A 12,066-nucleotide genomic window follows, 5' to 3' on the forward strand; every position below is an offset into this window, starting at 1 on the left:
CCTCTATATATTCTCTCATATTGTAACAAAACCTTTCACTCTCAAATATTGTTTTCTTTTTAAAAACTAATTTGTATATCCTTATTTCTTTAAGCCAAATTATTGTTTATTTTAAAAATAATCTTTCATTTATGCTTAATGCATTACATCAACAATTTCAACACCTCAATCATTCAAAAACAATTATTTCTCATTTTTTTTGTTTCAAACTCCAACTAATGATGGATTTATTTCACTGGAAAATGACCGATGCATAAACAATTTATTAAGCAGACAGAAGCTCTTTTTCACAAAACCAAAAGAGCAAAGTTTTGTGCAAAACACACACTCAACGTTTTGGGTATTAAAGGCAGCTGACATATTTAAATTTTAAAACAAAAATTTGCTACGCAATGGTGTGGTCCACCCGCGGCGAGCGCGTGCGGTATGAATGCACTTTCGGGGTTTTTTTTTGTATCTGTAAAAAAGATCTTCTTATATGTAAATTAAATAAACAAAAAATGAGAAAAAAAAATTTGGTCATGCATTGTGCTGAATTTACCTACACTTTGCGGTATGCGTTTAAATTAACAAAATAAAACAACAAAATTTAAATATAACAATGCTTTAGTAGGCAGAGTCGAATTTTAAAAACCCTTTCATTATTTGTACTATAAAATAATAAATTAATGGTCTAATTTTATAAAACGAAACGACAAACGTTAACAAAATTTTGTATGGAAAATATTCGAGTTTCAAACCCTTTTCCCAGTATTCTTCATACAAATTATTTATGTTTCCAGGGGTCTAATTTTATAAAACGAAACGATAAATGCTAAACAAATTTTATATGGAAAAAATTCAAGTTTAAAACCCTTTTCCCAGTATTTTTCGTACAAATTACTTACGCTTCCAATCGTTTCGTTTGTCTAAAATCAAAGATTTTATTATTAAAGTCCTCAATTATGATTTAAAAAAACACTTATTCAAATTTCAAAATTTCACCTGTCATATCACTTGGTTCTATAGTTAAACAATCAATAAGAAAATCATTTGAAAACGGTTTTTTAAGTCCATAAATAATAGATTTTGAATTTGAAAAAATGTTAAACTACTATTACTTTTTGCTTCCTAGAAAAAAAGTTTCTTATGAACATTAAAATGCTGTTATATTTCTTCAAAAGATATCTCAGCAAGATTAGCTTTAAAATAGAAAATACCTAGAATATGATAATAGAAGTTTCATTAGCCTATTCCCAATTTTACCTATTTTTAGGGGAATTTTTAAATTTAGCCTAAGGTTCTAATTTTATAAAACGAAACGACAAAAGTTAAAATACAATTGTATGGATAATATTCAATTTTCAAACCCTTTTCCTAGTATTCTTCATACAAGTTGCTTACGGTTCCAAACGTTTCGTTTTATAAAATGAGGCCCTAAGTGTTCTAATAACCCAAAGCTGGGGTTCCGAAATGGGCAACAGTTTTAGATACTTTGATTTATTCTATTGAGTATGCCTTAAAAATGCGGGATTATTGAACATTATAGTGAAACACAACTTTGAAAATATCGTAGTTTTGCGTGAAGTTTTGTTTTACTTCTTTAATTGGAAAAAAGTGCTGCAGAAGCACACCGATTGCTCACCAAAGCTTATAGTGAATGTATTCCATCGGTTTCAACGTGCGGGAGATGGTTTGTGCGGTTTAGAAGTGGTGATTTTTACACGGAAGACAAATATAGCCCAGGTCAGCCAAAAAACGTTTGAAGACTAAGAATTGGAGGCATAACTGTCTTGAAGATTGTTGTCAAACTCAACAAGAGCTTGCAAAATCATTGGGAGCTACTCTATCAGCAATTTCAAAACTTTTGCAAGCAGCAGGATTCATCCAAAAGCAGAGAAATTGAGAGTACCATACGAAATAAAGCCGAGAGGGCTTGAAACACGATTTTGTATGCATGAAATGCTGCTTGAACGCTATAAAAGAAAATCATTACTTGCAATGAAAAATGAATCCATTACGATAACCAGCAGAATCGACACCAGAGCCAAATATCCATGTTGCTAAGGTAATTTATCTACACGCAGAGAAAAAATATAATTGGGCATGGTTACTGTAACCATTTAAATAGTGTTACAAGATTTTTAACAATATTATAGTCACAGTAACCATTTACATGTTTGTGGTAACCATAATATGGTTAATTTACGATTCACATGATTGTATCAACCATATATATGGTTACAGTAAACAAATATATGTTTGTGGCAACCATATTTATGATGAATATTTATTTATTGATCTATTAACTTATAATTACAAATTATAAACTAACATTATTATGAGCAATAGCATCAGAGGCCTTCAGCTCTTTTATGATGAATAATTTTATCATAATATGTTGTTCTCAGATTATGATAAGCCTTAAGCCGAGAGCACCATAATATGATAAGTCCTTCATCATATGAATGGTTGTCACAAACATATATTTGTTTACTGTAACCATATATATGGTTGATACAATCATTTGAATCGTCAATAAACCATATTATGGTTACCACAATCATGTAAATGGTTACTGTGACTATAATATAGTAAAAAAAAATTGTAACAATATTGAAATGGTTACAGTAACCATGCCCAACTATATTTTTTCTCTGCGTGTATATTTGGTGGAAACAAAAGTATCGTATCTATTATGAGCTGCTGAAATGTGACCACACCATCATAGGGAACCTGTACCGAACCAAATTGATTGACCCGATCATTGGCCGAAAAACGCCCAGAATATGCGGCCAGATATGAAACCGTAATATTCCATCATGACAACGCACAGAGGGATTTTGGTATCAAAATGTCAATTTTTCAAACACTTAATTTCTAAAATCAAATGATGCAGTTTTGTAGAGAAATGTTTAAAGATGAAATGTACACATATAGTTTTAAGAAAAATTTAATTTTATTTTTAAAAAATTTAAGTAAATTCCATGCAAGGGTGTTAAGCAAAAATTTATTTATATTTTCACGCAATTCAGTGGTTTATATATGGGGAATTTCATGTCAAGTGAACCAACTTTTGAAATCGATGTCTTCCGATCGGGATGAAATTTGCACCAAGGTTAGCTCTATTGGATAGTAACTCAGACACAATTTTTCAACAACATCGGTCGAGAACTCTCTGAGTTATAGGGGGTAAAATTTTGACAATTTGGTCAAACAGGGGTTTTTTCTTATCCATGTAACTTATTACCTATTGTTCTTAGCAAAATGTGTCCCAAATAGTATAGATAGCTATTTCTTCGATCTTTCGAAAAAAAATATTTAAAAAAAAAATAAAAAATTTTTAATATTTTTTTTCCGAAATCAAAAACTTTTTTGACTTTTTTTTAAAATTTGTTCTCTTTTTTTATTCTTAAAATAAAGTTTAGATATTTTCCTTGAACACCTACTTGGTCGCTTAGTGGGATGCGAGAGGGATATCTATCAAAATAAATATTTTGTAACTCAAAACATAAAATTTTTGACTTTTTTTGCAAAATCAAAAACATTGTTGACTTTTTTTTTCAAAATGGACCCTTTTTTAATCTTTTTTTTTAGGTCAAACAAAAGCTTAGATATTATCCTTGAAGACCCTTTTGGTCGCTTAGTGGGATGCGAGTGGGATATCTATCAAAATAAATATTTTTTAACTCAAGACTTACAATTTTTGACTTTTTTTTTGCAAATACGATTTTTTTTCCAAATGGGCCCTTTTTTTAAAATTTTTTTTGTAGTCAAAAGAAAGCTTAGGTCCATTCCTTTAAGATATTTTTAGTCCCTTAGTGGGATGCGAGTGGGATATCTATCAAAATAAATATTTTGTAACGCAAGACATACAATTTTTTAATTTTTCTTTGCAAAATCAAAATTTTTTTCCAATATGGGCCCTTTTTTAATTTTTTTTTTGCTCAAAAGAAAGCCTAGGTCCATTCCTTTAAGATATTTTTAGTCCCTTAGTGGGATGCGAGTGGGATATCTATCAAAATAAATATTTTGTAACGCAAGACATACAATTTTTTAATTTTTTTTTGCAAAATCAAAATTTTTTTCCAATATGGGCCCTTTTTTAATTTTTTTTTTGCTCAAAAGAAAGCCTAGGTCCATTCCTTTAAGATATTTTTAGTCCCTTAGTGGGATGCGAGTGGGATATCTATTATTATTAGGAAAATTATACATATATGTATAATTTTCCTAATAATACCATTTAGCTTTAACATATTTGAAAAATATAACATTTCTCCATAAATTAAAAAAAAAATTATGGGGATATCATAAACCGTTAAGAAGATATGCTCAAATCTATAAGTCTCTAAAAATTGTTTTATTTTTGATTTTCCATGGAGAAAAAAAATGTAGCCCCACTTACCCACAACTTGTTTTTTTTAATAAAATGAAAGGTGGGATTGTCTGGTTTCCATTAAAAAAAATAATAATTTTCGGAAGTTTTCGGAACAGGATGAAAACTTAAAATTTGTTGTCGAATAATAAACGAAATATCAATGGGTTTCGTGGCCGGTGGGCTTGACCGATTTTATTGAAACTTGGCATGCGTTCTTTTTTTGTACCAAATTTCTAGACTTTTGCTTGGATATAAACAATTTTATGCGAAAAAATCAATTTGGATTACATGGGCAGTGAGCGTGGACGATTTTGATAAAATTTGATTTTTTTTCTTAATTTAGTTCATATAATTCTCGGTGCCAAATTTCAATGCTCTACGACCACTCCTTATAATTTTTGCACAAAAATGTATTGCATTTGGCGGTATAGGTATAGGCGATATGCGGTGGGCATGGCCGATTTTAATAAAACTTAGCATACGTTCTTCTTTTGTTTCAGAAAATATATGTACCAAATTTCTAGACTTTTACCAAGATAGGAAACATTTTATGCGAAAAAATCTATTTGGATTGTATGGGCAGTGGGCGTTGGGCATGATCGATTTTGATACAATTTTATTTTTTTCTTAGTTTGGTCCATATAATTCTCGGTGCCAAATTTCAGCGCTCTACGACCACTCCTAATAATTTTTGGAAAAAAATGTATGAAGCCATCCATCCCTCTGTGCAACGCTCGGAAACATGTTGCAATACCTGTTAAAAAGTATTTAGAATGAAGTGGTTGGGAAGTTTTGCCTCAACCGCCTTATAGTCCAGACCTTGCCCCATCCGATTACTATTTGTTTCGATCGATGCAGAACGCTCTCTCTAGGATACGCTTCACTTCAGAACAGAGTATCGGAAATTGGCTTGATTCTTTCTAAAGATGAGAAGTTCTTTTCGCTCGGAATCCACATGTTGCCAGAAAGATGGGAAACGATCATAGCTAACAATGGCCAATATCAAAATCCCGCATTTTTATGTCATACACCCAATAAATCATTCATATTATTCTTTTTACAGCCTCGGCACAAATGTGGACTTATGGACAAAATTGTCAAATTTCTCAAACGTTGCCACCAATCCCTCATAAGAATTTCCTTCGTAGGGTATTCAAAAAACAGCATTATTTTATTTTTATTTTAAAATTTTAATGAAAAGAATTATATTCGCTTGCGAATTGGCATAATAAGATTAAAAAACAAATGCGAAAAATAAAAACACAAATAAAAAAAAATAGTATGGTGGTGGATAATTGAGAATATGGTGCATAAAAATGCATTTAACTTTGATGTATTTTTTTCTGCTCTTGTATTTTTTATACATTACAACGCCAGATAAACAGTAGAGGGTGTTGAATACATTTTTATTTTAATACAAATAAATTCATTCTTTGCATTTTTTGTTTTGAACAGAAAAATACAAATCGTATTATGATTTTAAATGGTTAAGGCAAATTAAATTCTTTGATATAATTTTTTTTGTTGATTAAATTTAAATTTGCCAACGAAAATTAAAAGAAATTATTAAGAAAATAAAAGAAAGAGACACATGATATTAAGACAGTGGGAAGGACATGTTGAAAAAGTCTCTTGAAAACCAAATTGACATTTTATAAGCTGGCTACCGATTGGATAATTTGGATTACTTCGCAAGCGGTATTTAGCGGTAACGGTTATTGGCTTATTTTGGTAATGGTATTTTCTGTTATTTCGTTCGGTTGTTCTGATTTAAATTATTCACAATTAAACTTCTGTAGAAACAAATTAGATGATGGAAAAGGAAAATTTGTATTTTGTTAATTTATAATTGTTGGTATAATAACGGTATTTTAGCGGTAACGGTAAGTCATTCCGGTAATACTATTTAAGAGGTAACAGCAGTCGAGCTGAAAGGTTATTTTAAGGGTAATCGTAGCCGCTAACGTTGTAATTTATTAAAGAATTTTGGATATAATTGGATTGTTCGGTAACTGTATTTTATACATTGTGTTAATTTCTTAATTAGCAATTTAACTGCATTGTCCCACTGTTGCTTGAGTTTGGCACAATGTATTATAGCCTTTATTATTCTCTTTGGTGTCTTCTTTTGAAGTGGTGGACTGTAAAAATGTAAATTTTTTATTTCTTTAAGTAAAAAAAACAAGAAAATCCTTTTGTTAACACCTCATAAAGTCAATTTTTTTCTCCAACTATGTGAAAATAAATAAACATCGATGGATTTACTTAAATAGACATTAAATGGTAATAAACATTTTAATGCCTTTATTGTAATAGCTATAAAAGATGATAAAAACTATAATTCCCAAACAAATAATAACAAAGGGGAAACAATTTCGCACATTAATTTAAAAAAAATAACACAAAAAACCAAAGTGTTAAAACGTTTTAAAAACGACCACCAAAGGTGCTGGAAATTTAAGTTTTTTTAAAATAAAATTTTTATAAGAATTACAAATATGCATTTTGAAACAAATTAATTCACAATTTTCGTTTTTAAAAAGAAATTGTTTACACTTGATTTTCTTTTCTTTTTGTAATTGACCCATTTGTTTAAACAAATTATTATTTCTTACTGTGTTTTGTGTTCATTTATAATATTTTTTATGTTCTAAATATTCTGTTTTTGTTACTGTATATTTTATGTTTTGTGTTTTTGTTCTTTGTTTTTCTTTCTTGCAGTTGATCGCGCCATGAGTCCCGCACAATCAGAAGACTCTGGTTTGGCACCAGATCGTGGCACAACATATGCAACCATAACATTACCAAGAGATAATACCACAAATATGGGTATAACATTGGCAGGTGAGTTAAAGTTAGGCCTTATTTCTTTAATAAAATGTGTTTAAATATCAACCTTTTTCAACCTTGATAAAGCGTTAGTAAATAAATTGAACTGGGATAAGATTCCCAACTTTCCTATCTGAATTTTTCCAGTTCCGGGAATTTTTTAATATTAAATTAAGGATTTTAAATAAAATTAGAATTTTTCGAATATGAAATTAATGCAAATAATAACATTATACATCAAAGTGCAGGAAGTTGTGTTTTCTTTTCAAACATTTTTTTCCGAATTTTTTTGTCATACATTTTTTTTCCAAAAAAAAAACATTTTTTAAAAAATTTAAAAAACAATTTCCAAACAAAAAAAATTTTGAAAAACAATTTAAAAAAAAATTCAATTTTGTTTACCTAAAAATATTAAAAAAAATTTATTTTAAAGTATAATTTGGTGAAGGGTATATAAGATTCGGCACAGCCGAATATAGCTCTCTTACTTGTTTTAATTAAAATTTGTTTAATGATTTTATTGTATTTCTCTATGAATTAGTCCGCGACTTTTTGAATTTTGCGGCTCTTAACTAAAAGAGCAACACTGCTCCTTTCAACAGGCACCTGTCAGTTGACTCCTGTCAAAATTTGAACAAGCTGCATAATTTAGTTTGAGTTTGACTGCGAAAAAAACGTCACTCAAACCAAGGTGAAGCTTGATAAATACTATGGGGACTTTGCACCATCAATTTAAATGGTAATAGGGTTACAAGTACGGAAAATGCCGAACGTACACCGAAGCAATTAAAAAAAATTCACGATATGGTGTTGGCCGATGGGAGATTGAAAGTGCGACAGATGGTGGAAGCCATAAGCATATCAAATGGCTCAGTGGTTTCAATTTGGATTGATTACTTGGCTATGAGAAAGCTATCCGGAAAATTGGTTACCATGCCAAAAATTCATGAATTAGGCTACGAAGAAATGCTCCCTTATCCGCCCTATTCTCGGGATTTAGACACGAGTGACTATTTCTGAAAACAATTCTCGGTGGGAAAAGATTTGACTCCAGCAATAAATCATATCACAAAAATACGTATTTTGATGACCTCGGCAAATTTTATTTTTTGGAAGGTATAAACCTATGGTAGGCGTTCATATTGTTCAGGTTACGATGATTTTCGTCAAACAACCCGAATGTGAACAAAAGAGCGTAATAGAGCATAAAAATACACACATTTCATTTAGTTGCTTGATGTTGTTGTAGATATTTTATTTTTTACCCAAAAAAGCACACAAATTAAATGCCTCTTTTTGCCTACCAATGGTATAAACAAATTGGAGAAACGATGGACAAAGTACATAGAGCTCAAAGGGGATTATGTTGAAAAATAAAATAATTTTTTATCCATGAAAAAGGGCTTTTTGTCCCACTCTCGTAAAATAAATTACACCAATACCCCTATTTGCGCATAGAGAAACATAGAGCGGAAACTAGAAAACTCACCACTTAGGTTTCTGACAACTGAGTCAGGTCTTTGACAGGAAAGTTTTCGCTCTATGTCTATTCTCTATGGGTTTGCGTCGCTTCGTTCTGCGTCGTTTCGAAGTTACGTCTTCTTAACCCACTAACCCGCAAGAGTGCCTCAAGGCATGCATTACAAAACACCAAGTCTTTTTCATTAGTTTTTCAATAAAATCGTATCATAATTATTGTTTTTTACACCTAACCCGGCAACAATTCCCTGAGGCACTCTTCACCTTTTTGCACCTGGTTCCTAAACTTAATTTGCAAATTAGTTTCTGATTTCTGTTCCGAGTTTATAGGGTCATAATTACCCTAAAAAAAATTATGCGACAACATTGTTTCTGTGATTTCGCAGTTGCGCCTCTCCTATAGCAAGGGACATTTTATTCAAATCAGACTATCCGGTTAGAAATTATAGATTTATTTTCACTTTTTTAAAATTCTTAAAAATACGAGATTGTTTCAAATTTTTAGCTTTTATTTTGAAACATTTGTACAAGTATGGGCCATTGTTAGCTATAACCAAAGAACTGCTCATCTTTTGAGGCCAAGAACGAATCAAGCCAATATGGGATAGTCTGTTCCAAAGTGAAGTGTATCCCAGAGAAAGTGTTCTGCATCGATCGAAACAAATAGTAGTCGGACGGGGCACGGTCTGGACTATAAACATCCCACTCACTTAATTCTAAATACTTTTTAAAAGGTATTGCAACATGTGGCCGAGCGTTGTCATGATGGAATATTACGGTTTCATGTCAGCCAACGCTCGCTTCAAGCGAATCAGTTGCGTTCGGTACAGGTTCCCTGTGATGGTCTAGATAGGACCATTTTGATCCCACCAAATACATAGCATTACCTTTGCGCCATGGATATTTGGCGTTGGTGTCGATTAGGCTGGATGGCCGGGCTTGGATAATTTTTCATCGCTTGTAATGATTCGGTCCAAAATTACTTTTCTTTTATAGCGTTCAAGCATCATTTCGGCCATGCAAAATCGGCTTTCAAGGTCTCTCAGTATCAATTCGTATGGTATTTAATTTCTTTGCTTTTGGATGACTCCTGCTGCTCGCAAACATTTTAATATTACCGCCGGTAATGCCTCCAATTCTTAGTCTTCAAACTATTTTGGCTGGCCTGGGCAATTCTTGTTTTCCGTGTTAAAATCCCCACTTCTGAACGCACAAATCATCTCTCTCAAGTTAAAACCGATAGAACACATTCAGCATAAGCTTTAATAGGAAATCTGCGCTTCAGCATTTTTTTCAAATTGAAGAAGTAAAGCGAAACTTCCAGCATATGACGATTCGTTGGTAAAAAATTTGACATTTTCGAAACAAAAAAAACTTTGTTATTTACACTATAATGTCCAATAACTAAGTGAGAATAAATGACAAATATGTACTCTCCAAAATTATATATAAGTTATTAAAAACAAAATCCGCATTAAAAAAATACACCATCTCTTGTAAATCTATAATTTTTAAGTCACACAACCAATATAATTTTTTTAAACTAAACATCCTTTGAAGTTTTAAAGGATCTGACCCAATCAGGAAAACCAGAGTTCACATTGTTACTATCTGATCTGAACTCATTTTCCTACGACGAACACATGTTATTCGCTGCTCCTGTAACACAGAGATTTTAAAGTGCTATTTCTCTAGAGGTTTTTAAAAACCACTTAAGTAATTTACACTTAAATATACAAATTCAGGGTCAAATTTAAGAGAAAAACAACCACATCAAAAGAAATGACCGACAAATTTCTCAAACACTTGAAACATTTTAATTTCATTGTAAATACAAAATAAATCTAATCAATATATTCCAATTACATCATAAATATTCAAACAAGTGTCTACCAAATTCTTAATAATTTTCCAAACATTTCAAACAAATAACAAAAATTCTATTTGTTATTATAAAGATGCAAGGAAATTAATGTTTTAATTAAACTCAAATTTAAAATTTCTGACAAGCTAAAGAAAAAAAACATCACTGAAGTTTTTCCATGCATAATGAGTGATTGCGTCATTAAATCAATACAAACTATAGTTTCTAAGTTTTCCGAAAACATCAATAAGAAACAACAAATATTATAAAGAAAATTTGACATAAAACGTTGACGGAAGTGTCAAAATTGTGTATGTTTTTTTGTTGGGTAGTAAAGCAGAAAATCTTTATATTTGCGTAAAAGGGTTGAGGCATAATAAATTCAAGCAGACATTTTCTTAAAGTACCAATTGTCATCTATTTAAATCAGTTGTCGGCACTCGAAGCCTCTATGGCGTTGGTGGCCAAACACTACCCCGGGGTAGTTATATTATTCTCACTAATACATACGCAATACGAATGCTCTGAGTAAAGACACAAAGTAAACTCAAAACAAAAACAATTTCATACAATTTTTTCAGTGCAAAGCACACGCATTTCCATTTGTGTACTCTTTTATTTTTTCACTACTACATATGCATTTTAAGCACTCTCACGTTGGCCACCGCTGATCTAGGGGCTAACGTGATCGATTATTTAAATGTAAACAATTCGAATGTTAGCGAAACTCGTTAAAATTATCAAAAGAGAAACAAATTGCAGATTGTGCGTCACTACACAGTTACTTTGGTCTGCTTATGCCTACCACTGATTGAAATAAAGCAATTTTTTCATCGTTGCAGGATTACAAATCACTCTTAAATCAGCTAAAGACAGAGTGCTGAAATGTCATGCGTACAAGCTACTACCTAATATGTTGTATTTAACAAATTTTCAATGACAATCCTTGTATGTTGCCATCCTAAATGTTTCAAACCAATTTATTTGAAATGATTTCTTTCAGTGTATTATTTATATACGTGAAACTTGAACACTGTTTGTTAATTATTGAAAATTAATATGAAAAACGAAGGTTAACGCAACAGCCCAGAATGTCGAAAAAAAAAACAAAATGAAAACATTAAAAGAGTTTTTCCAAACAAAAACTGGCAAAAAAAGAAAAATTAAAAACAAACGAACGAACGAAATTTGTTTTGCCATTTAAAAAGTGATAAACAACATTTGACAGCTGTCATTTCCTTTTTCAGCAACCCAGTACAAACTCATACATAGAAAACAAATTTCCCTAACACAAAGAACTCAATTTTCTTTGGAGTTTTCTCGTATTATTGTGTATGTTTATAATACAAGTGATTTGAGTGAGTGATGGAATATGTAAACTTTTCTTTCCCCATTTCTTTTAAAGGCCTGGTAGGTAAAGTACTGTGTGTTAAACCAAATGTTTTCTAAATAAATATTTATATAATAATTATGCGTTTGTTTATGTGTATTTGTGTTGGTAAGCGTTTAATTTTTAGCTTTTTTCTACTTTTTTTTT

General features: G+C 31.0%; 1 protein-coding gene across 1 annotated transcript in view; it reads left to right on the forward strand.

The window, feature by feature from the left end:
* Grip (Glutamate receptor interacting protein) overlaps window positions 1-12,066 on the forward strand; it is an 80,865-nt gene that overhangs the window by 47,260 nt on the left and 21,539 nt on the right. The window contains exon 2 of the mRNA XM_065506906.1: window positions 7,079-7,201. Within this exon, the coding sequence (XP_065362978.1) occupies window positions 7,079-7,201 (123 nt within the window). The remainder of the gene's footprint in view (window positions 1-7,078; window positions 7,202-12,066) is intronic.

The sequence above is a fragment of the Calliphora vicina genome, chromosome 4 (genome assembly GCF_958450345.1).
Source record: "Calliphora vicina chromosome 4, idCalVici1.1, whole genome shotgun sequence".
Taxonomy (NCBI): Eukaryota; Metazoa; Arthropoda; class Insecta; order Diptera; family Calliphoridae; genus Calliphora; species Calliphora vicina.